The 22,854-nt window shown below is 49.4% G+C and overlaps 1 protein-coding gene across 11 annotated transcripts; it reads right to left on the bottom strand.

Moving 5' to 3' along the window:
* Nucleotides 1-141: 141 nt before the first annotated feature.
* Nucleotides 142-22,252, bottom strand: LOC120815198 (uncharacterized). Of its 11 annotated transcripts, none has more exons than XM_078102497.1 (42): nt 21,973-22,252; nt 11,317-11,858; nt 10,527-10,607; nt 10,376-10,438; nt 10,023-10,098; nt 8,966-9,117; nt 8,865-8,882; nt 8,577-8,783; nt 8,471-8,497; nt 8,293-8,355; nt 8,121-8,204; nt 8,002-8,046; nt 7,794-7,925; nt 7,618-7,671; nt 7,459-7,503; nt 7,269-7,349; nt 6,895-7,026; nt 6,724-6,789; nt 6,623-6,649; nt 6,419-6,517; nt 6,297-6,332; nt 5,842-5,925; nt 5,660-5,692; nt 5,514-5,549; nt 5,366-5,425; nt 4,929-5,006; nt 4,724-4,759; nt 4,568-4,621; nt 4,376-4,447; nt 4,231-4,290; nt 4,020-4,044; nt 3,812-3,856; nt 3,679-3,716; nt 3,478-3,591; nt 3,248-3,395; nt 3,058-3,113; nt 2,791-2,919; nt 2,674-2,706; nt 1,869-2,594; nt 1,567-1,764; nt 1,353-1,462; nt 142-1,232 (listed from the first exon to the last, which is right to left on the bottom strand). In XM_078102497.1, exons 1-42 carry the CDS (start codon nt 22,061-22,063, stop codon nt 1,019-1,021), a joined length of 4,470 nt encoding a protein of 1,489 aa, XP_077958623.1. In that variant the 5' UTR covers nt 22,064-22,252; the 3' UTR covers nt 142-1,018. The 11 variants fall into 11 exon arrangements, with proteins under 11 accessions (XP_077958623.1, XP_077958614.1, XP_077958616.1 ...); XM_078102488.1 differs by lacking the exon at nt 21,973-22,252 and adding an exon at nt 16,750-17,412; XM_078102490.1 differs by lacking the exon at nt 21,973-22,252 and adding an exon at nt 16,750-17,412 and having other exon boundaries at nt 7,287-7,349.
* Nucleotides 22,253-22,854: the final 602 nt, after the last annotated feature.

The raw sequence follows: 22,854 nt of genomic DNA, 5'->3' as shown, positions 1-22,854 counted from the left end.
AAGGTTTACATTTAAATCATTGTCTTCCCTTGGAAGAATGTTACCTGCTGAACAGACATCCCTCTACAGAGTAAATAGACTGCATATGTCATATCCCTATATACAAATTACAGCAATACTCACTCAAGAAAGAACAAACACTCACAACTTCCACACAGGTTTATTCAATGAGAATTAAAAATCGCGCTCACACAAGAAAACAAAAGCAATATAAAAATGTAACTGAATTGGTTATGGCAAATTCAAACATCACTTTGGACTAAAAACCCTGGAATAATGTCCGTGTTTAAGCTGGCAAACAGAAAGCAACAGTGCATGAACACACATTTAGAGCTGAATCCTCCAGATATCTCTAGATAATCGTGTCTGCTTACCAAGTGCACCAACTCCATATTAGAGTTTAATATTCATTACACACATTTGTGTAGGGTTCGCACATTTGCTGGATATATTTGGAAATGTTGTAATTATTTGTGAACGCATTCACATCACAATATAGTAGAAACAGTTTATAAAAAAATAAATATCCATTTGTTACTGCTAAGATTTGAAAACTCCCCAAGTACGACAGTTGAAGGTATAAAAAGGCTGTTAATGGAGTGCTAAGGGTTACAGATATCAGTGTGCAGATAAGATGAAGTCAAAAACAAACATTTCATTTACCGGGCTTCGGAACTACTTCCTGCAAAGAAAATAGTCCTTAAGAAATCAGTCTGTGTTCTGTTAATTATCCAGAGTAATCTGGACGTTGTTTCTAAATCTCAACAGCTAACGAGCTAGCACCAAGCTAATGTTAACATTTACATCAACGTTATGGCGACAACAGTCACCTGAACTCAACGTTGGCTCCAGAAGTGGGATAATTCTGAATAGCACCAAATACGAGGGGCTGACACACAAACTATTCATGACAAAAAAAAGACTTATTTACAGTAGATAGAAGAGCATCTGTGGACCAAAGCACGTCTGACTGCTTTGTCCAGTGTGTGTGTGTGTGTGTGTGTGTGTGTGCGCGCGTCTATCTCTTGGCCTCTGCGGCGTAGCTGTTCTCGATGCACAGCACCACGTAGGAGCCGGAGCAGCTGCTGGCGCTGGCCTGCAGCAGGCTGCCGCTCTGCAGCGGCGACGCCATGCCGGTCACCGCCCTGTTGTCCACGCGCCACATCTCGCACATGCCGTCCACGTGGCCCTGCCCGCCGCCCGTCGAGCCGTGCCACACCATCTTGTCTGGCCTGGCGTCGAGGATAGAAAAAGTAAAGTTAATTTCGACAGTTTATGCCCTTGTGATTCGAGTCCGTTCTCCACTTAGTTTGGACGATGGCGTTTGCACATCCGCGGCTCGTCGGGCTCACCATGTGCCGTCGTCGAGGACATCTTTCCCATCGAAGGAGTAGATTGGCACGTTGTCCTTCACCCTGCCGTCGTTGAAGACGGCGTCCCAGCTGTCAAACAGAACCTCGTCCTGGAGACAATCAGCACAAAGATGTTGTTTCTCGCTTCGTGCTAAGCTAACCCGTAGCTTTATATTCACTTTCAAACGATTCCCCTAAATGGCCGCGTAAGCACCTTCAGGTTGACTATTGGCACTCGGTCCCTGTCGGCCTTGCGGACGATGCTGTGCAGATCCTGGAGTCTGGCGGACAGGAAGGCCCGGAAAGTCCCCTTCAGCCCGACGGCCTGGGCCTGAGTGAAGCACAGGTAGTCGGCCCCGCGGATGCCCCGCATGGAGCCGGTCTGGGGGCTGTTCAGGGCGATTAGGTGGAGCTGCAGGAACACAGATATGTTCAATTAATGTTCCGTTTTACAGAGAAAACCTAGAGCAGAAGACCCGTCAATGAGGAAAAAAAGGGATAGGGTTAGTCTCTTACCCCTGGACCTGAGGTGTGATGGTGGACTGGAATCTGGGGCACAGCAGGAGCTGGTCTTCGCTGGGGGGTGACCGGGTAACGAGGGTCCGGGTAGGCAGGGCGTTCCTGGGCCGTATTCAAAGAAATCCTACCGTCTGGTTGATTTATCCGGTCTGTGTAACTTGGATACCTGGGATCTGTTGGAGCCGGGAACCGCGGATCCGGCTGATATCGTGTGTCAGGTTGGTATGCTGGGTCTGGATTTGATGGGTATTGTGGGTCCGGGTTTGAAGGGTACCGGGGGTCTGGATTTGATGGGTATTGTGGGTCAGGGTTTGAAGGATACCGGGGGTCTGGGTTTGATGGGTATTGTGGGTCCGGGTTTGAAGGGTACCGGGGGTCTGGATTTGATGGGTATTGTGGGTCAGGGTTTGAAGGATACCGGGGGTCTGGGTTTGATGGGTATTGTGGGTCTGGGTTTGATGGGTATCGGGGGTCTGGGTTTGAAGGGTACCGGGGGTCTGGGTTTGAAGGGTACCGGGGGTCTGGGTTTGACGGGTATTGTGGGTCTGGGTTTGATGGGTATCGGGGGTCTGGGTTTGAAGGGTACCGGGGGTCTGGGTTTGAAGGGTACCGGGGGACCGGACTCTCAGGAATGGGGACGGCGTCGTGTGCAGGGTTGCTTGGGTGGTGGTCTGTGAAATAGGGGATGACTGGTGGGGGCTCCACAGCTGCTACCTCATTACCCTGAAGATAAAAGAACATATGTATTCACACATGACACATATGTTCTGAAGGAAAGGGAAAAAGGAAAAACCTCACTCACATCCTCACTGGGAAAAGCGATGTAGCCCCCGAGCTGAATAAAACACAAAGGACTCCATTAATATACAAGGGGAGTATTTTTATGTCTCACCTGATGATTAAAAAGTATTTCTCTCACCTGGACTTGACGAACTCCATCTCGGACCCGGATGTAGAGATCTGTTTGTTCTATGACGTAGACCAGGGAGCCCTCGGGCTGCCTTCTAGCGGTGGCTGTCATGGTGTCATAAGACCTCATCACTGTCACCTACGAACGGCAAAACGCTTAAAGTGAACAGGGCTTTTCTCCTGCAGCTGTGATGGCAGTAACGTTTTGTTCTTCATGGTAAATGGGTCCATCATTTAGAAATAAAGCAGAACAATCACAAGAACAAAGTTTTCTCACCCCTGAGGAGTGTCCAGGTACTCCAGGCGGTCCCGGGGGTCCAGGAATATTGATCGCTGTCATTAAGAAAGAGGAAGGAATTCACACTTGAGGCTTGAATAAATACCTTTTGCAATATTTGCACCCCCCCTCTCCAATGTGCAAAGGTCTTTGATGGTGAATATGTGGGGAGTTTATGATGGTAACCCACTCTGCGTGCCCCTTTGTGTTCCGGGTGAGGACTCTCCTGGCGGCCCCGGCGGCCCTGGTGGTCCAGGCGGCCCATCGTACCCTCTTCCTGGCTGACCAGGTGGCCCTTGAGGGCCCGACGGGCCGACGATTGAATCGCCTCTGGGACCCTGATGGATCAAGGACAGAGAAAGGTTCAGGGTTGGACTCATTTGAACAGAGTGCTTTAGGATTTTGGAAGTGGGATCTTACGGGGGGTCCAGGCACTCCAGGGACTCCGACTCCGCTCCCTCCGTAATATCCGCCACCCGGTTCTCCTTTCTCTCCTTTGAAGCCCGGATCGCCCCGAACCCCTTTCAACTCATCCTGCACACATAAACATCCAAAACATATGAATACAAAAATCTAACCGAGGCTAATAGTTTAACCACAGACATCAGAGTGGAAGCTTACCCTAATAGTGGAGGTAAGGCCAAAGGTTGATCCGCCACCTGGACCACAAACAAAGCAGAAACAGAAATGTGTCTATAAACATCTACTCTTCAGCTCTTTTCTGCACACGTTTGCATAGAAGAAGAAGCCCTACCTGGAGTCCCTGGAGTTCCTCGATCACCTTTCTCTCCTTTAGTACCTACAAACAGGAGGAACGGCAACAAAGTGTCAACGGGCTAGCCGCTTCCACGCATATCCAGTCTTTATGCTAAGCTAAGCTATGTGCGCGTAGCTTTAATTGGACAGAGACGTGAGACCGGCATCGATAGGCGTCAAACTATTCCATTAAAAGGTGAGATTACCTGGGTGAAACCTGTGATCATATCCCTGAAAAAACAAAGATGATCGTTCACAATCACAAGTCGCACTATTTAAGAAGCTTTAAGTTTACTATTTATTTACTATACATACACTATAAAGCTTTCAGTGTTGCATTTGACTTTTAATTTTTCTATTCTATTTTTCTATTTACTGGACAGAAATAAGATGAATGATAAATAAAATTATGCTTACCGAGAGAGTGGGGGAAGAACCTCCTGGAGGACCAGGGGGGCCCGGTGGACCTGGAGGACCCTGGGACACACCGTCAAACATAGATTACCGTGTGCCAGTCGCCTCCTCCTCGGACTTTTAAATAAAATGAATCTGCGATACTCACAGCGATACCGGATCCATATCCAGAGTGCGAGTCCCCCTTCTCTCCTCTGACGCCGTTCAGCCCCGGGCGACCCTAAAATAAAACACATTTTAAAATCAAATGTGAGCATCACTAAAGCCCCAATGTGAATGGAGTACACATTCATTCTGCAGTGGTTTGTACCATTTTAAACATAGCAGGAGTTCTACTTACAGGTCTACCTGGTAGCCCGATCTCTCCCTTGTGTCCTGAAGGACCAGGAGGACCCTGGGGAAGAAAGAACGATCTATTAGGGTTATTCTACTGATGCAATGCTGTTTGTTGAATCAGTAAAACACCAAATGTGGTAAATACAAATATGGCACGCACTCTAGGTCCCTCTGGGCCAGCAGGTCCTCGGTCGCCCTGTTCACAAATACACAAAACACCTTTTAGGCATTAATCCCTTAATTGGACGCATAAGATTCCTGGATTTAAAGAGAATGAGCAGGACTGGACGAAAGCTCGATGCAACATGTCCCGGGATGCAGGAATGCATCCTCATCGCAGGTTATCCGGTCAAAGAGGTTCTCACCGGACGTCCCGCCTGACCACCGATGTACTGAGGTCTCCCATCAGAGTCCGTGATGATACCCGGTTCTCCCTTCTGCCCCTGAACACAACACGTTTCATGTGAATCACTGCAGGGAAAAACAAAAGGGCATCTTCCTAAAAGATTCCAACGACTGCTTAGATTAAAAAAAATACTGATTGTGCTGCTTTTAATTTGTAAAGCAGGATGTTTTCTGCAAGCAAAAAACCCCAAATCATGATTTTACTTGCAGAAATCGAAATGTTTGATGTATGGTAGAAAAAGAACTGTAATCACAGGGAGAAATAATATCAAGACTGAGAAAGGAATGTCAACCCCAATAAATGTAGATCTACTAAATAAGGGGTCAATCTTTGCAATACTGCACAACGTATCATTCAGCATGCTGAATGAACAAATTCAAATATGTATTATCTTACTTTAGTTGCGTATCCCGAAGGACCCACATCTCCCTTGTCTCCTTTTGGTCCCGAGGGGCCCTAAATAAAAGCACGAAAACACTCACTGCCACCGTTTATTTCGTCACATTGATTTTCAAATCTGTGCGATATTGATAAAACCACATACTGGGAACCCTGGTCGACCCGGAAAACCAATCCCGCCCTAAAGAAAAGAGCGATGAGACGTGTAGAAAGGGAACACATGTGCAAACGTGTTGAGAGAACTTCAGTCGGGGTTAGCTTTCCGGGGAGGTTAGTTATGGAACAACTCACCTGGAGGCCTTCGCTCCAATAAACGTCATTATACTACAGCAAGACAAAGTCAGGTCGGTTAGTGTGTGCAGGCGGTGACCGTTAGTGAATGTGAGTAACTCAAACATTAACCAGGGATCATATGGCAGGCTTTGGTGTGAGGGTTAAATTCATTCTTCACGTGTTTTGGGCCGCTGACTCACATCGCTCGTCTGGTACGGGACTTGTCCTGGAGGACCGGGAGGCCCTGGAGGTCCAGGAAGACCCCCGTCTCGCCCTGGCAGACCCTGCCACAAAAACAAAAAGTATACATCATCCATAAGATGTCGTCTCCAAGGTAACGAATTCAAGCGAATACTGTTGGAGCAGTAATGTAGATAAAGATAAGTAGATTATAGGGCACATGTATATGTCAATCAATACATTCCACAAAACGTATTAGCTAATCTTTATTCTCAATATACTGACTGGCATAGCACTTGATACGTTCAATTGCTTTTATGTACGATACATGAGTAAATGTGTATATATTTTAATTGCATTAACAATATGTAACTTGCAACAGGCGCTTTCATCCAAATAGTTTAACAGCTCAGTAAATATATTTGCATATTAATAATTCATGTTACACGTTTAAAATATTTTGCGCGTGACTCACCGGCTCCCCCTGCTGTCCGCTGTTCCCCTTTTCACCCTGAAAATATCAACATTATTAGTGTACAACCGGGAAAGTGTGTAATTATTTGCAGTAGAACTCCCATAATGCATCTGGGCTCGCACCGGCTGTCCTGGGAAGCCGTCGAGACCTGGAATCCCACGAGGTCCTGCCGGTCCCTCTGATCCTTTGTCTCCATGGTTACCTGGAAAACCCGGCCTACCCTGGAAGTCATGATTAAACTCTTAAAACACCACTGATATCTCTCCGTGAACAACAGGCGTATTTGTGTTGTATAATCTATGGAAAGAGGACTCCGCAGGACTCACAGGTAGACCTGGGACACCGGCTGGACCCTGGAAGACAGAAGACATGGGCTCATGAGCGTCTTGTGCAAAGTGTAAGGTCTAGGGTTTAGGTGATGGGGTACCTGAGGTCCAGGTGGGCCAGCGATGCCCGGCGAGCCGTTGTTCGTCCCGTCTCCATCCTGGTAACCCTGAGGGGAACGGAGGAGAGAACTTCTGTCCATCACACACACCCTTTGATTAGAGATTGGTAGATCTCACAACCCATCCCTGTATTTGTTTCACCCTCTACTCACGTAACCAAAGCGAGGCGGTGGCCCTGGTGGACCGGGGGGTCCCGGGGGTCCAACTGGTCCCATGGGACCTGGAAGCCCTGCCAGCCCTCCCTGCCCTGAGGCACCCGGGAGTCCCAGGTCACCCTGAGCACCCTGCGGGGAGGAAGGACACTGATCAGCGGGTTGAGACACTTTTGATGCAAGTGATGAAAAAAAGGACATGCAAGAGAAGTGTGTCGAGATGGAAAGAAGAAGAACAAAAAAACAAACAGATGCAGAGTAGTAGAAAGGTGGAGGAAGTTCCATAAGAAGGAGGACTCACTCCCCAATGTTAAAGAGATAATGACAGCGTGCGAGGAAGGAAACCAACAAAGCAGAGACCCCCCCCCCAGTACCTGCAACCCATTACACACCGTAGAGGATGGAGCAAAGTAAGAAAACAGGTCGGTGAAAAAGTTGGAGCCTTGTGAGGTTTGCTAGAGGAAACAAACACGGAGGACAGAATCTATCTGGATGCATCGTCACATCATTTTAGATTTAAAGTAGAAAGAATAAATAGAAAACACTTTTTAACTATAAAATCACCTTTTCTCCAGCGGCTCCTGGGAGACCAAGGTCACCGCTGTCACCCTGCAGGGGAAAGTATTTTGTGACAAAAACCTAATGAAATCCGCCCGTCTCACAAGCCCCAAGTATTATATTGAAAATCGGAGAAATGTTTCATCAACCGTCGCTTTTCCTCACCTTCCCTCCTGCGGGTCCAGGTTGACCTATTCTACCAGGAGGACCAGGAGGACCCTGCAGGAGCACACACACGTTTATTGGTCTTTATGTTTCAGTAAGAAAGTCCATATAGTGACATTTTACAACTGTTTGACATGTCTAATTTTTTGACGAACAAATGTATTGTATTAACCCACTGGTAGACCGGGCGCTCCATCCTGTCCAGGTGGTCCAGGTGGTCCGAAAGCAATCGGACCGTCGGGTCCCAGAGCCACAGAGACCCCAGGGGGCCCGGGAGGCCCCGGGGGGCCCGGAGGACCAAGGGCACCCTGATGAAGAACCAAATAGTCTTTTATGTCGCAAAGAAAAAGAGCCGCTAAGTTTGAACGACGCTCATCAACATACCCTCTTGTACGAGTCTGGGAACCCTGAGCCCTCCATGTCGATAAACTGCAAACAGAACACAGTGAAAAGTCTGGAGCGAAGAATACCGGACGAGTCGAGGGTTTGAAGTGCGGCCTTACCGGGTTGTCACCGGTCCCAGGTCCGGGAGGTCCTGGTAGACCCGGGGGGCCTCTGGGTCCTGGTTGACCCTCTCCGAGATCGCCCTGAAGAAAGAAAAAAAAAACAATTGTTACCGTGAACAAGTCTTTTTAATACAATACATCAACATGATGCATCTTATTCCACTACAACCTTCTGGCCTTTGGCACCAGATGCTCCTGGAGTCCCTGGAAAGCCTGGTGGCCCACTGGGACCCTGGGAACAGGAGCAACAACGGAGAGTCACACTGCTAACGTTTGAATTAGCGAGTCCACAAATAAATCTGTTTAATAGGAAGACAAATGTGAGCATTAAAAACAAAGACGCTTACAGCTTTTCCATCCTCTCCGGGATCCCCCTGAAAGAGGAACCACCAGTGAGTGACATCAATACACTAAAACAAAACATTCGCCAGCAACCAAACTTTCTACACGCACGGGTTCTCCATCCTCTCCTGGGGGTCCTGCGGCCCCGTCCGAGCCCGCTGGTCCAGGGGGTCCCGGTAGTCTGGACCCCTGCTGCACAACGGAGCCGTTCCCGAGTCGAAGCACCTCAGCTGAAGGTCCGGGAGGACCGGTGCGCCCGGGGGGGCCCTGGGCCCCTCGTTCTCCTTTATTGCCCGAGTATCCAAAGCCAGAATTCCCCTGAGGAAGAGAAACGGGATTAAAAATGAGCAGAGCTGAAATAAAAGAAGAAGAAGAAGAAGAAGAAAGAAGCAAACATACCTTTGCACCCTTTTCTCCCTGAGATGAAGACAAACAGAGAATTAGGAATTTGTGTGTGTGATTTGCGTCTGACTTTCATGCACACAGAGAGATGTTTGTACCTTTTGGCCTTGTTCTCCCCCCTGAGAGGAGGAACCAGAGGAACCAGAGGAGGAACCCGAGGAGTCGGAGCCAGAATCCCCCTTCGGCCCCGCGGGGCCCGAGTCCCCCGCCAAGCCCGTCGCTCCTCGGTCACCTTTGTCCCCTTTCGAACCTGAAGGACGTCCCGATGGAAAAGTCAGGAAGAGGTCGACTCAATGCAACGTGCAGAGCAACAAAAAGCGAACAGTCACACACAGGCGGCACGATTAAAGCACATTAAAGATAGGATTAAAACTACGTTGTGGCTGACAATTTAACTTCTCGTTGATACGAGTACAAAAGATAAAAATAACTATTCAAGACACAATTGACATGTTCATTGTACAGGGATATTTCTCTAATATTTAGGATTGCATAAATTAGGTCATTTATCAACAGTGAACATTATCGCAGCCAAAATGCTGAAGTACAAACAGTAATTATTATCATTCGTATTATAAATGACAGTTTCAGGGTTCTCGCTCATAAGTCTGGCGCCACCTAGTGACCTCACGACGGTCAGTAGAAGCAGTGAAGCCATCCGTTCTGCAGAGGGTGCTACTGCATCACCCACAATTCCCCCTTTTGACACATTGTTGTAAATGTCAACACAAAACAAGGCTAAATACATCAGTTTTCCTGCAAACCATCACCGGGAACCAAACAGAGGCACCTTGTGAGTCAAAACTGTATTTTATTTGGTAAATATAGATTATGGATTCTTCTAGATTCCACTTCTTAGCAAAGAAAATGTTACGCTGAGGTTCATGAATTATTTACAGCTAATGTTAATCTGTATTACTTCCTTTACATTCATGTTAGTGCACCAGTGCAAATTGTTGGATCTCATAAGAGTTCCGCGAGTCGACACGTTGAAACCCTGCAGCAGAACCTGTCTTCAGGTCCAGGCAGGCACCCTTTTGCACATATTCATGGATACAAGTCCACAGACCTTTAGTTGGCAGCGGCTGCCGTGTCATTAAAAAGATGATGATGAAGATGTGAGGCATTACACTGATGACGATGACGCCATTTTACCTCTTTCTTTGTTTTCCGGTCCATCCGAGGATATCAGAGGCGGTTCAGGTAGCGGCCGGGAGAAAGTGGCTGAAGTCTGGAAATAAAACGGTTTAAAAAAAAGAGCAGAAATCCCCAAAACGCAATGCTTCATTGTAGAAGTTTACTCAGTGAATTCAAGCTGCAACCTAAACCATTGAAGCTACAAATAGCGTTACATTACCTCGAGTTCTGCAATGAGGTGAGACCTTGTATTACAGAGTTTGTTGATGCTCGTTATCTCCATTCGACAAAGTGCTGACCATGTGAGTGCACTAAGGGTGTCTGACTTCTGTATTCATGCACGTCCATTTAAATGGAACGGGAAGACCAACCTTCACGGCGGTCACCGCGGGTGTCCCGTCTCCTTCCCCGCTGCCGCTCCAGTCTCCAGAGGCCTGCGAGACGGAGGGAAAGAAAAGACGTTTCACACACCAAAGCATTCAGGCACCTTAAATCAAACGGCTTGATGAACCGAAGACTCACAGCGTCGGAGTCGTCCTCGTTGTCACACAGACGCTCAGCTGCGAGGTGGTTTCCCACTAGCTTCAGATCGGCTATCTCCCCCTGGAAACACACACAGCGAATGCTACAAGCGTCTTTGGCGACGACGTCACCTCTGAAATGAAAACACTACGAACGCCGTATGGAGTCACGCGGATGAATCCAGCAGAGACCTGATTCTGGCTCTTGAACGTGACGCAGACTTTTGGAGTCAAGGTGGACTACTACTTAAACCTGTATGACGAATGATGTCTCTACTTCACTTCACAGGTCACGTGACCGTCACCTGGGTCACTGAGCGGGTGCAGGCCGAGAGGTCAGAGGGTCAAGTAATAGATTTACAAGAACAGGGAGGGTCATTCCTCCCATTCCGATGCTCGATGTGGCCCAGAGGGAGATGTTAAAAGGGGGATCCGACCCAATGAACACACACACACACACACCTGCTCATGCAGTACACAATCACTCTCACTGCTGCAGCTCCCGTGGGTGACATTTGGAGGATTCATGCTGTTTGTAAAAAATTCATTTCAGGCACAAATGTGATGCGCAAACATCCCTTCGGCCCGGGAGCGTTTCCTCTGCTGGTACCGTGGAGCATACGGACGGGAGATTCCTTCTCCTCCCAATGCTAAAGTGTAAAGGTCTGTACAAGTGATCAATTTGTGAGACATCGATTTGATATAAAATGTCTTGGTCGTGTCTTTTGTCCACATCTGGGACACACAACAGCTGCAACCTGGTCAGCTGCTGCAATGATTGAAGAAGGTACCTGGAACTTGTCCCCGTCGGCTCCTCCTGCCTGACCCACGAAGATGCCCGCCCCGGCATCGAGCTCCATGGGATCCGGCGAGCGCTCAAACTTCAACACCTGCGGCACCGAGTCGCAGCCGTAGTAGAAGGTCACCCGCTCCTCGTAGACCGCCAGCGAGAAGCGGTTCCACGCGCCCACCATGCTCGGCACCTCGAAGCTGGCCGCCTCGTAGGAGGCCTCGGCGTCGGGCTCCGTGTAGAAGAGCTGCACCCGCTGCCGGCCGGACCGCACCGCGCCGAGCTTGACGGCGATGTACATGATCCTCTGGGGCCCGTCGGTGATGGAGAAGAGCACGGCGGCGGCGGGGGTGGAGGGCTTGACGTGGAAGAGGAGGGAGAAGTGGCGGTGGAAAGGGTTGGGCACGTGGGCCACGGCCGGCTGGCCGGACACCGCCGCGGAGGTGAAGACGTAGGCGCTCTCCCCGTTCGGCATGTACGACCTGGTGACCTCCTCGGGCAGAGGGTCTCCGATCAGCTGGAGCAAAGAGACGCCGCTCTCCTCTGCGGGAAAACAAAGAGGCCGAGCAATGAAGAGGAGGGCGGCTGAACGGCAAGAACGGCCTTCGAGTGAGGTCATTTCACTGAGCATGAATGCAACTAGAGATTGAAAAGAATAAGTTTAATATATGACGTATTTTGTAATTATTTCCCCTTAAAAAAAGAGCTCAAGTGTTTGAACTATCAGCTTGTGGAGTTCCAGAGAGTCGGTCAGTTCAAGCACAGAAATCTTTGAAAAACTGTTTGTAGAATTCGAGGAGAAAATAAACGTCTCATGCTTCAGCGATCTTTCTAAATGAGGTCAGGAGGTGTTAACTTTCACTGCAGGAAGGGCTGCAAGTTTAGAGTAAAGACTCAACTGTCCATGACGGGCGCCTCTGGAACAACACACACGTCGACCTTTCAGGTCAACCTGCAGCGGTTCAACCAATGCTGGATCGCACCATCCTACATTTACCCAACAGACAGAATTAATGGGGAAAAAAAACTGCAGATGTTTCAGTTCCCATAGATTCAAACAGCCCAAGAGACCAACAGATCATATTGTCATAAATCAGAGTCACGGGGGAGAACTGGAGGACACTTCTGTCATCACGGATTCATAAGAGAAGAGGACCCCAAAGTACAATGTGAGCATTGAACGCTCCCAGGGGTCAGAAGTCGTGGGGGTTTCCCACGTTTATTAATCACGTGAAAGTATCGCATGCAGCTAAGTTCAGTGTTCAGTCAGAGGAGCGAGAGGAAGCTGTGCCTGACAAAGAACAGCTGCCTGCTAAAATAAAAAATCATGCATGAAACAGTAAGAACACATTGTTCTAAATGTGAGATTTAGAAACTGTAGAAGCTTTGATGGTTTGATTAAGATGCACGTAACAAAATCTCAATCTCAATCACAGTAAAAATCCAAACAATAAATTCAAGAAAATCATTCAAACAATTAATTGATTTAAAAAAATATCTGCCTTAAAGTGAGAATTATATCCTCTGATCTTGGACTGATTTTTTCCTCCACGCATTTTCCCCCCCAAAAATAAAAAATGAGTGTTGACAAGACAAGATTGTTCTGACCAGCACATCTGCACTCGGCCCCTCGGCCAGAACACTCGTTCTCACAAACACTCGTTGCACGAACAGCCGTGTTCTGTTCCGTGGAAGTGAGCAGCAGCCACTAAGTCCGGATTCTGAGGGATTTCGTCCAATCGGAGGACGCGGCGGGTGGTCAACTTCCCACCGAGGGCACCTGCTACCGGTCCGTCTCACAGCTGCTGCAGCTGTTGCACGCACTCAGCTGCCGCAATTATGTAGAATAAAAGCTGCTTTTTTTTCTTAATCTCTAGAAGGAAACGTCCTTCCTCTGCAGCGGCATTGGAAGTTAAGATCTTGCTTCACTTCATACGCCTCACATCTGGAAGCTGTCCAGCGCGGCCACAGCTCTCCCACCGAGCCGGCACAAGGCTCCCATGAGCGAGAACGACGTCTTTCAGGCCAAACGTTTTCCTGGGAACCAAGCAAGATTATTGATAAATGCTTAATGTGGATTAACAAAGAACGAGCTCTGCCTTTCAAGTCATCAGTCAGTGATCAGCTGTTTCTGGAAACGCTCAACACACGCAGATGGAGGAAGCGTGACACCGCGTGCGCCAGGCTTCTGTCGGCTCCCCGCGTCATGCTAACGAGGCCCTTTGGGTGGAGGAACAACATGCATAAAACATGGCCTCGCGTATGTATTCTGTTACAGGGGATTACTGACGTGCCAGCACTGTTTTACCACGCTTACCCCCACGGACATTCCATGCCTGTTTAACCGTGTGACGATGCTGCCAGTGAGGAGAGGCTCAGGCGGACAGATGCAGAGGAAATGAGTGTCAGATGTCCCTGGGAAAGTGGACCCTGAGTCGGGCCCAAAAGCCTCCATGGAAACATGTCAGTTAAAAGGGGCTGAAACCAGTGTTTCCTCGGGGGAAAGATGAACAACACAAGGTTCAGAAATAACAGTTTTCAAATCTGCTGCCAGACCAGACTTTGCATCCACTGATGCTCCACTCCATTTGCTTTTCATTATTCCCAAAAGCAGTTTTCTCAGGTTTTGCATTAAAAAAAATGCAAGCTTTAAATGTATACCGTCTCACAAAACAAGCCGAGCGTCAGCTAACTTTTAATAACCAGGAAAAAAAGCTGCAACATTGAGATTTTTGGAGGATATCCAAGATGAAATCTTCTCATTCCTCGTCTATAATTACACAAAACATTTCTTTCCATTCTGTGTGAGGAGGCGTCTCGCACACGAAAGGGGAAAGAACATTGCAGCATTACCAAAGAATGCCTGAGAGCATTGTTCTCTACCTCCAGCTGGAAGCTGCAGTCCTCATTGGGAAAAGCAGACCCTCAGTATGAAGGAGGACACACGACGAGGAACCCCGAGGCACGAAATCTCGAAAAACACCAGATACACCAGTGGGTTCGACCATTAACAGCTGCAGGTCTGCTCTCCTGGGACCAAACCCACTGAGGCACCAGAGACGCTTCCAACGGAGGCGACGTAGCTGCGACGTCTACGCCGTTTTCATTCCAGTCCGGTTTCCTTGGCAGGAATCCAAATTTCCAAACTATTTATTAGTTCAAATTGTTAAATTTCGCCTTAACGTTTTGCTTCTGCTTCCACTGATCCGGTTTTCCACACTTGTGGCCGTTGCCATGGATGCAGATCATAAACAACCGGCTCACCACTTCATTACCACCCATCAAGGGTCACTGGTTTGGGGCGGTGGGCGACTGGCCGCGCCCTCTGACCACTGGCGGAGACGCCGACACACACACACACACACAGCCAGCCAGTCGCATCCCCGGTCACAAGGCGCTCTTGTGCTCGTTACGTACCGCGGCGCCTTTGCCCTTTCTCCCAAAGCGAGCGCACAATCGCCACACTCTTCCCGCCCACAGCCGCCATCACGAATGCCACCCCCCCCACCACAGACGGCCCAATTGTTCCCCCGTCTGTGACTCCAGAAGCATCGAAAGCATCCGGACCCAAAATCCACCCGGAATTCCTCGCCAGCTGATCGGAATCGAGGCGACAAGTAGATCAGCTGAGACGAAATGGGTGACTGGCCTGCAGGGGTACGACGCGACGGGAGGAATGATTATTGTACAGACCGCCTTGTATTCCCTCATAAAACATAACGTCCTTAAAACCAACGAGAGAAGTCACTAGGGTTCAGTTGGCTTTCTGCACACATGAGCCAACGCAGGCGTTTGGAAAATCACACCAAATAAAACCAACGACAAGAGCGTCGACGTGTCACATCCTGGAGCGCTTGGAGTCCAAAGCGTTCCCCACGAGGCCACTTTACCTCCGCGGGGTTCAGAGGGGAACTAAATTATACAGCTAGTGTTTCGCAGCGTGGTTTAAAAGGTTATCCAAACACTTGTGGAAAATTACAAAACCATCTTCCACTCAAAGCCGGAGCATAAACATTAGATGTTCCTGTGGGACGGCACATGATGAAGATGGGTTTTAGTTCATGTGGTCGATGGGGCATAACTTATGACGGGTCTGTAAGGTTTATGCGTTTCTTCATGAACTTGGGAACCTTTGCCTCATCATTTGCAAAGTCATTTTAAGAGGATTTGTGCAGAATGAATGGACTTAAAGATACGATACCCTGCACTGGAGCGAGCTGGTTTCAATACAACAAATAAATAAAACAACGTTGCTGTCCATTGCTCACACAGAGCAGAAGCTCTTCTGCACGGTGAGGACAAGACAATCACAAGAAGGTAAACATCCTCTGGAAAGCAACAACCACTGCAGACGTGCATGTTTTAACAAATCAATCGCAGACTATTTATACGACACATATTTGGCTTCATTTGGCTCTGACGCACGTCGTGCAGAGACTTGAAACATGCCTGAGCAGCAGCATTCAGCACAGTAAACACGACACATCAATCTGCAACTGCTAATGCAACAAAAATGTAACGGACAACAATGGTGAGAGCAGACGGGATGTTTATTGGGATGGAAAGCTTCATTAAAGGGGAACTCAACCAGACACAATCTGCAAGTTGCAGAATAAATAAAAATGGGGGTGTGGCGTCAAAAGGTGAGAGCCAATCACGTCTCTGCGGCCCGCTCAAAGTTTTGCCTTTCAAACCGTATGAAAAACTACAAGTGGGTTGAGCAAGTGTTGCATTAAATGCATTAAAACATGCAACGTCATGTTAGAGCAAAAAAAACACAAAGGACACAGACAGACAGGAAGTGGCGGATTCGGTATGTACCAGCGGACGGGGGAACATTCTCACGCGCCGGCGTTACCTTTCTGGTTACTAACTGACGCACACGCCCTCTCGGGCAGCAGGTGACAGTCCACCGGCAGACGCCCCCCCTCCAGAGACGCCCAGCAGCTGTCCTGCAGCACCTGGCAGAAGCTGCGGCAGGGCGGGGGCCCGGCGGGCTGCGGGCACGCGGGCGCCAGCAGGAGGCAGAGGAACCACTCCGCGCTGTGGTGGCACCTGGCCGCGGCGAGCCACGCCCACTCCTGTAGGACCGCCCCCACCTCCTCCACGGCCGCGTGGTTCAAAAAGTTGGGCAGCGCGAAAAATTGTGGCCGTCCGACGGAGCAAATTGGCCAATCGGAGGGCACCGGGTGACACGATTGGTCGGAACTATTGGCGGGACTGTCGGGGGGGGTCAGCGGGTCAACTGTTATTCTGGTTAAATTAAGAGCCAGGACTTCGACGTCAGATCGCTCTACCCCGCCCCCCACCCTCTCCTCTCCGAACCGGCGTGTGTTACCCGTGGTGTTAGCGCCGACGCGCTCCACCTCCTCCGTCACGCCCCCGTCATCAGTCCTGGCGGCCGGGGTCGCGTCCCACGTCTCCACAAACTTACGGATTCCTGTCGCCACGTTGACAATTTCTTCCCCAAGTCCGGATAGGTCGTCATCCTCCTCGTCCTTCGCCAGTGGGGCGTTGAGTGGCGTGGTGCCGTTGAGTGGCGCGGTGCCGTTGGGTGGCGCGGTGCCGTTGGGTGACGTGGTGCCGTTGAGTGGCGCGGTGCCGTTGAGTGGCGCGGTGCCGTGGGGTGGCGTGCCTTTGGATGGCGTGGTGCCGTTGGCTGGCGTGGTGCCGTTGGGTGGCGTGCCTTTGGATGGCGTGCCTTTGGATGGCGTGGTGCCGTTGGCTGGCGTGGTGCCGTTGGCTGGCGTGGTGCCGTTGGGTGGCGTGGTGCCGTTGGCTGGCGTGGTCAGCGCCGGAGCCTCGGTGGTGTCCGGGATCCACCACCAGGCATCCAAGCTCCTGGCACAGAGGACCAGGAGAGGCAACAACACCTGGATCCTCAGCATGCTGCTGGCTCCTGACGGTCCACAGAGGTTCTCACTGTGCACTCCAGTCCACCTCGGTCCTCGTCCCTGAGCAGCACCTGCTAGCCGGCCGGCCCACGGTTCAATCCGAGCAGTTCAAGGGCCACTGAATGAAGACTGAGACATGAAGACGCTCACTCTCACAGACCCTCCCACTACATGCACTCACACGGGGAAGACCCAAAGTGTGGAGGCAGGCTTTGCTTCGGATGTCATTGGTTACTCGAAGGTTGCCCCAACACCCTAAACTCCTCCTCCGTGAGAGTTGACCGAGACCTTCTCTGCAGCTCGGAGAAAAAGCAAGTGTCACCACTACGACACACCCGTCCCTGCCCAGAGAGAACTTCAGGGAAATGTGGAGTTTTTCTAAATATATGGATCCCATGACGGACGGGATACGAGTTCAGAAGCGAACACGCTACCTGCAGCCTCCTCCGGGCTGCCTAAAAGGGGATAGTTATGTATTATCCGGATTCACTCTGAAATACTTAAATACTATGAAACTATGATAACGAACGCTGCTGCTGACGGGCAAAGATAAAACAAGCTAAACATGCAGCCGGCCTGGTTCACACCGTGTGTATTCTGAGCGAAAGGGAGGCCGTGCCCGACTGGATCGATGCCATATGCTCCTCTCCATTGCCTCATCGGTGAAAACCCCCCTTTAACGTCCAGGTTCTCACAGAGGGGCGATACCACCCCACACACACACACACCCTTCTTCTCCCAGGCCCCCCCTCATCCAGCTCCCCCGCCATCTGCCAACCAAGGACATCCAGCTGTTACACATTCCAGCCCTCGCAGCGCCCACGACGCATCACATCCGCAGGTTCCTCAGACCGCCACATGGACCCTTCGTGCTTTCACACATCGGCTGCTGGACACGGAGCAGGAAAAGTAAAAGTTTGAGCAGGTGAATTTTGACTCAATAGACCTTTTAAAAAGGTTATATTATAAGTCAGCGGGTTCCTTTTCATGCGAGTTGTAATCATGTTGTGCTCCACCTTGGGAACATTAAGTGAAAAGGGGCAACATGTGAACACAATGAGCCTCCGCTGGGTTCTTACAGCAGCAGAGAGGCACTTTCATACAAAAGCAATGCATGAAAATGAAAACTGAACCAAGAAAAACAAAGATAAAAGCTCATATGTCAGTAATTACCAAAAGCAATTACAGTGTGTTTGGGGAGAGACTAGACTTCCCGTCTGCTGTGTTTTCCTCTTCGGTCTTCATCCTTCACACAACAATAAAAAGCATCACATACAGCGCAGGCATCACAAATGATGTTACTTCTGACTTTCCTTGTTTGAGGATCTAGTCAATAATTCGCCATAACTGCCCAATAACCCCCCCGCCCACCCACCCCCGTGCACGTTAACCCTCCCTCTGGGTCTGCAGCACTTTTCATCGCCATCAGCTCTGACCTGCACGGGGCCGCGGCTGGGGGCGGGTAAACACGCCGCGGCCTCCACGCGATAGTGAGTGGCACTTTATGAGGCTTTCCATTGCACACACACACACACACACACACACACACACACACACACACACACTACAGCTGCACATTACTGCTCCAGTGGGACGGTTCGCTCTACTTCCTCCTTACACACTTATTGATTCAAAAGCTGCATATTTGGGATTGAACGACTACCTGTCGCTGTGCAGAGGAGGCGCACGGAGGATGTTCTCACACAGTGAATGTTTATTTCGGTCTTTTATTATTTAACCTCTTTGTTAGTCAGGACCAGCAGTCCAGCATTTCATTGATATGGAAGATAGTTCAGGAGGGCTTGAATCAACGTGGTGGAAAATCTGCCTAACAAATCTGGTCTATTGATATATTTGTTGGCATTTTTCCATGAACAGCTTTCCTGGAGGCAGAATTTACCCATATTTATTTTCTAAGAGAACTCGTTGAACTCCTTCATGTTTTGTTTCCTGTTATGTTGAAATAAGATGTTTTGAGTGAAAGAGCCCCGGAAATAAAGAGGAAACGCCGCCACCTGCTGACTAAACTCTGGAGCACTCCACCGATTAACGGAAGAGTCTTTGCACCAAATGTGTACCAATATTTGTGAGATTTGGTTTAAATCTCACGTTAACGGACTTAGTAACTGATTCATCATGACAGCAGGTCCCCGACATTCCTCCCTGACTTCAATCGCTGCTTCACGGTTATCAAATAACTCAAATTCTTCAAACCAGAGACTCCCTGCGGGGCGTCTGTGCAGAGAAGCACAGCAGAAATCAACACCCATGGCACTGCTCAGCCCCCCGGCCCCTCCATCCACTGCACGATGCATCGAGCAACACGGGGGCTCCAAGACGAGACAGTCGGCTCCTTGCGGCGAGAAAGAGCTGCAGGAACCAAGCAGGGAAGAACATGCTGGCTTCTGCCGAGGGAGGCGATGAACTCAAGTGATCTATAGAGCAAAATTAAATGCAATTATGGGGCATTTAATGTGATTAAAAAGGTAATTTTAGATCTTGGCGTGAATGAAGCATGCTCTGCTGCCAGAACTTGAGATGATGCATTCAAAGGCTTCAGGCCTCGGAACTTGAGGCCTCAGTGCTGCAGGTGAGTTCAAATTCCTGCAGCCCAGATACTGCACTGCAGGACAAGTACAGCTCATGAGGCGGCTGACGGTGAAGCGGACAGCTTCACAGCCAGCAGACTGACATCATGGGAACTAGAGACAATAAAGCTGCTGATTACAGGCTGCTGGCCACAGAGAGCGTCTGTTTCTGAGGCCCGGGTGCAGCGAGAGGCGTCGTGGCTTCTGCATTCAAGTGCAGGGGGGGTAGTTGAAGCCTTTTATATAAAAAGTGGCTTCGGGGCTTTTTGCAGGTCTTGCCTGCAAAAACCTGTGGCCTTATAATCACACGCGTTACCTACTTTTTCCATCCTTTTCAAGGGTGGAACACGGCTTCCCTTTGTTCCCACAATAAGAGGAAACCTGCTGTTTTTTATCTCCGAGTCCCCGGAATCAGGGAGTAAAAAGATGTCAATGTGCACGTATGGTTCCGCTCAGCAGACACAGACCCAAAGCTCCGACCAGCAGCCCGTTCGAAGGGCAACCAGCTGATTAGATCTTAAAGCGCGGAGCAGGTGTCACAAGTGAACCACGTCCACCAGGATCACCGTCATCTCCACCTCAAAGCCGCCAGCTCTGCAGCTGGGAAAACAAAGCGTAGATGGCAGATTGGACAGAAAGAAGGAGGATGGAAAGGAAAACATCCCCCCCCCCCCAGCATGAGATCATGCATACACCTCTGCTGCCTTCATGGGGCTCTTCAGTCCTGCACGAGGAGGCATCGTTAGAGACATGATGTTGTAAAAGGCCTCGGTGTTTCATTTGCTCCTTTCCTCACGTCTGGTGGAATTACACATGAAAATGTAAGCTCCTGTTTACTGGACCTCCTCTGGAATCACCTCGTCAGATATTGTTATTTGCTATGCTAACCATATATTTAATGCAACATAAACATTATTGCGCTGTGATGAAATACAGCGTCATCCATCACGGACCACCCTGGGGAAGCGTCCTCGTGTTAAGTGCTTACATGTTGCATAAACACAGTAGATCCCAGAGGCTTTATGTTAAACTCAGAGAGAACAAAGACGGTGTAAATCCTGAGGATTTGCTTCCAAAGATGTTGAGAGGATTGTAAATGGTCAGTTAATGATGCTCAGTGTGTGGCAGAGTTCTCCTTATTTGGTGAAGTCAACCACTCTTATTCCACTTATTGATTTGCTATGTAGACGTGCAGAACGCCTCATAGAACATGCTGAATCTAAACACTTTGTGCATCAAGTTCATCTTCTGGAGGTGCAGTGGAGCAAGATTCTGACAAACAGACGCTGATCTTTGCAAACATCTCTGCGTCCTCTGCCAATCAGAGGAGAATAAGAAGAACGGAGTCGCATCAACGACCGCTTTAAACCTCAGAGGTTTTTCAAACAATGCACGGGCCGGAATTCTTGTGTGAAGTCTGTCGGATTGTTTCTGCGTCTCTACATGAATGTGTGGGCATGCCTGCGTGTCAGCACAATGTCTGTGTGGGTCTGTGTGTGTGCGTCTGTGTGTGCGTGCCGACATCCTGCAAAGGAGGGAAACCGCAGCCAGATACAGATGAGGGACGTGATCACGTAATGAGAACGAGCCCTGAAGAGAGGAAAATCTCTAACTAACCGCAAACCAGCAACCCCCCCCCCCCACACACAAACACACACACAGCCTCACAGAAAACACGCCTCCCTGCACAGAACTGAATATTAATCCTAAAAGTAGTCATGATGTGAAAGGCCAACCAGGAGGAGGCTCCTCGGGGGGATCTTGGACCCACTGGTCAGGGGCAAAGTCCAAATGTCTCAACACAGCTAAAAAGAGACACAATACAAGTGTAAGAAGCACCAGAACGCAAACTACACAACAATGTGACACAACACGACTGTGCCAGTGGATCCGCTGTCTCGCAATGTCACGTGTGGACAAAATAGTGCAAAAGAAAACCAGACATGAGGTAGCAAATGACCAGAAGCAGGTGGAGGAGGAGAAGCTCTGCGCCACCCACACCTCCACATGCAGAGAACTCAGGTCAGAGGTCACCACGCGCATCGTGCACAGGCACCTCGTCGTCGTATTCAAATCAGAAATAAGAATTCCTTCCAGATTTCTTGCTATAAAACACAAGTTTAAATCAGTGCAAAAAGAGGAAGAGGAAAAGTGGGAAATGCAGATTCCTCTCACCTCTGCGCCGAGACTCCATCCGCGGAGCCGCCAGCAGCAGGAGGACGGCGGTCCGCAGGGTCCACGGCGACCACCCGGCGCACCGACGCATCCCCGGTGATTTATTTATCGTTTTATAAGAAGAAGCGGGAGTTTAGATCCGTTCACAGGCTCCTGGTGGCGCTCATTTCTCTTTCTGCAGCTGTAGTGGGGGAGACGTTCAGCGACCTCCTGTCTACCTGCAGGACGCGCGCACCTTTACGCACGGCGGCGCGCCGGGCGCCAGGGAACTTCCTGCCTGTCCTTTTCAAAGTAAAAGCTCTACTGATGATCAGTCCATGCAGCAGCAGCGCCAAGATGTTGATAGATGACAGACTAAAATAGTCTATACGGATGCTTTATTTATTTAATATTATTTGTGTGTCAATATTATACTATATATACTCTCAAAAGTTGATTTAATTTGTTAAATAATGACAATTGTGCCAGTGTTTTGCCTACAAACTGGTTGAACATAGTAATACTTTAAAAAATGTTCTTTAGCTGATACATTCCTATGTTTAGCATCTCTACCTAAATGCATTCCGTTCGGTACTCGCTAACCTCCCCCACCTGCCATCAATTAGCTGCCACCTCGAGGCTTCACGCCTCCATCGGCCCTGATGGAGTCCAAACCCCCCCCCAGGCTGCACGGAGCCCATGAACCCACCATCAGGGGCAGCTGGCAGGAACAGAAACGTTTAGTCCGCTCGCTTGAGCTGAAGAAATCTTTTGGTGTGTCGCCCCACCGATGACCTTCAGGTGCAAACACCTGTGTGACCTTTGACCTGCTGGAGCATTAGAGCGAGACATGAGGGCTTTTATTCAGACAATTAAAAGCCCAAACATGAAAACTGACAGGGT

This window comes from Gasterosteus aculeatus, chromosome 1 (assembly GCF_964276395.1).
Source record: "Gasterosteus aculeatus chromosome 1, fGasAcu3.hap1.1, whole genome shotgun sequence".
NCBI classification, from domain to species: domain Eukaryota; kingdom Metazoa; phylum Chordata; class Actinopteri; order Perciformes; family Gasterosteidae; genus Gasterosteus; species Gasterosteus aculeatus.
This window is presented reverse-complemented; position numbering and strand designations above follow the sequence as displayed.